A 1315-nucleotide genomic window follows, 5' to 3' on the forward strand; every position below is an offset into this window, starting at 1 on the left:
ATATATATATATATATATATATATATATATATACATATATCTACATATATATACATGTGTGTGTGTGTGTGTGTTAGTGTGTTTAGTAAAGCACATTCACGGTTTGTGCTACCTGGTATCATCCATGTTTGGGGTATATTTCCGCTGGATCTACGTCAGGAATTTCGCAGTATTAGTGGAGATGATATGTATATTATATATATATATACACACACACACACATGTATACATCATATATATGTATGCGTATGTATGTGTGTGTATACTTACTTTCATACATACATACATACAGCGCTTGATTATCTATTAAGTAAAATAAGCACGTGCTTGGAGCATCAAGGCAAGTGGATCACTACACAAATGATGAATGGTTTACGGCACAAACGAAATCACTATAAACTTGCCAAAATAATATTCGAAGTGGTTTATATGATCGGAAATACAATTTCGAAGTGTTTATGGTGTCATGGTAAGGATCTGATCAAAAACTTCGCAATTACAAAAAAATAATCGGAGAAAATATTTAACGTATCGATAATATAGACGTATACAAAAATAAACATTATTTTCTATATTATTGTTTTGTTTCGTTTTGAAAAATAAGAATTTACCTTGTGGTTTATTGTTGTTTCTATTTTGAATTACTTATATATGGGTGGCACCAATGAGCCTAGGGTTTCTATATGTCTTAATCCGGCCATACATACATACATACATACATACATACATACATACATACATACATACATACATACATACGTACATACATACATACATACATAGTCATTGACTGGACGTACGTATTCTTAAAATCTTTCCACCCATAAACGATAAGTTTATCTAGGGCTCCCGTTATCTAGAGTGTCCTTCGTTATTGAGGGACAATCGGCTCCACTTTCTAGCTAGTCACGCGTTAACGCCAGTGGCCTCATATCCTCTTTTTTTTGTGTCGGGTGGATAGCTCGGGAAGTACTAATTGTTATCCGGCCGTTTGTTATGTTGTTATATAATGAAAGCCTACACAAGTGATGGCTGATAGTATTGAAGCAGAGTAAATAATAATACTAATAATAATAATAATAATAATAATAATAATAATAATGATAATAATAATAATAATAATAGGCACTCTGGTTTACCTTCTTCGCCTTATTCTTAGCGTCATCAACTCCATAGTCGTTCGTTTGTTCCAGCAACACTTGCATTATAACATCTTGTAATAAATAGCACCGGGTCACGACAACTATGAATGAGCGACGGATTGTCTAACTGACTGGCAGGTTGGCCGGCTGGTAGGCTGACCGGCTTGCTGGCT

The 1315-nt window shown here is 34.1% G+C and overlaps 1 protein-coding gene across 1 annotated transcript in view; it reads right to left on the minus strand.

The window, feature by feature from the left end:
* The window catches only part of LOC106878950 (probable WRKY transcription factor protein 1), a 14637-nt gene extending 13351 nt beyond the window's left edge, over window positions 1-1286 (minus strand). The window contains exon 1 of the mRNA XM_014928326.2: window positions 1140-1286. Coding sequence (XP_014783812.1) covers window positions 1140-1205 — 66 coding nt within the window. The 5' untranslated portion in view covers window positions 1206-1286. The remainder of the gene's footprint in view (window positions 1-1139) is intronic.
* Between the last annotated feature and the right edge of the window lie 29 nt (window positions 1287-1315).

Source organism: Octopus bimaculoides, chromosome 20, assembly GCF_001194135.2.
Source record: "Octopus bimaculoides isolate UCB-OBI-ISO-001 chromosome 20, ASM119413v2, whole genome shotgun sequence".
In the NCBI taxonomy this organism is placed as follows: domain Eukaryota; kingdom Metazoa; phylum Mollusca; class Cephalopoda; order Octopoda; family Octopodidae; genus Octopus; species Octopus bimaculoides.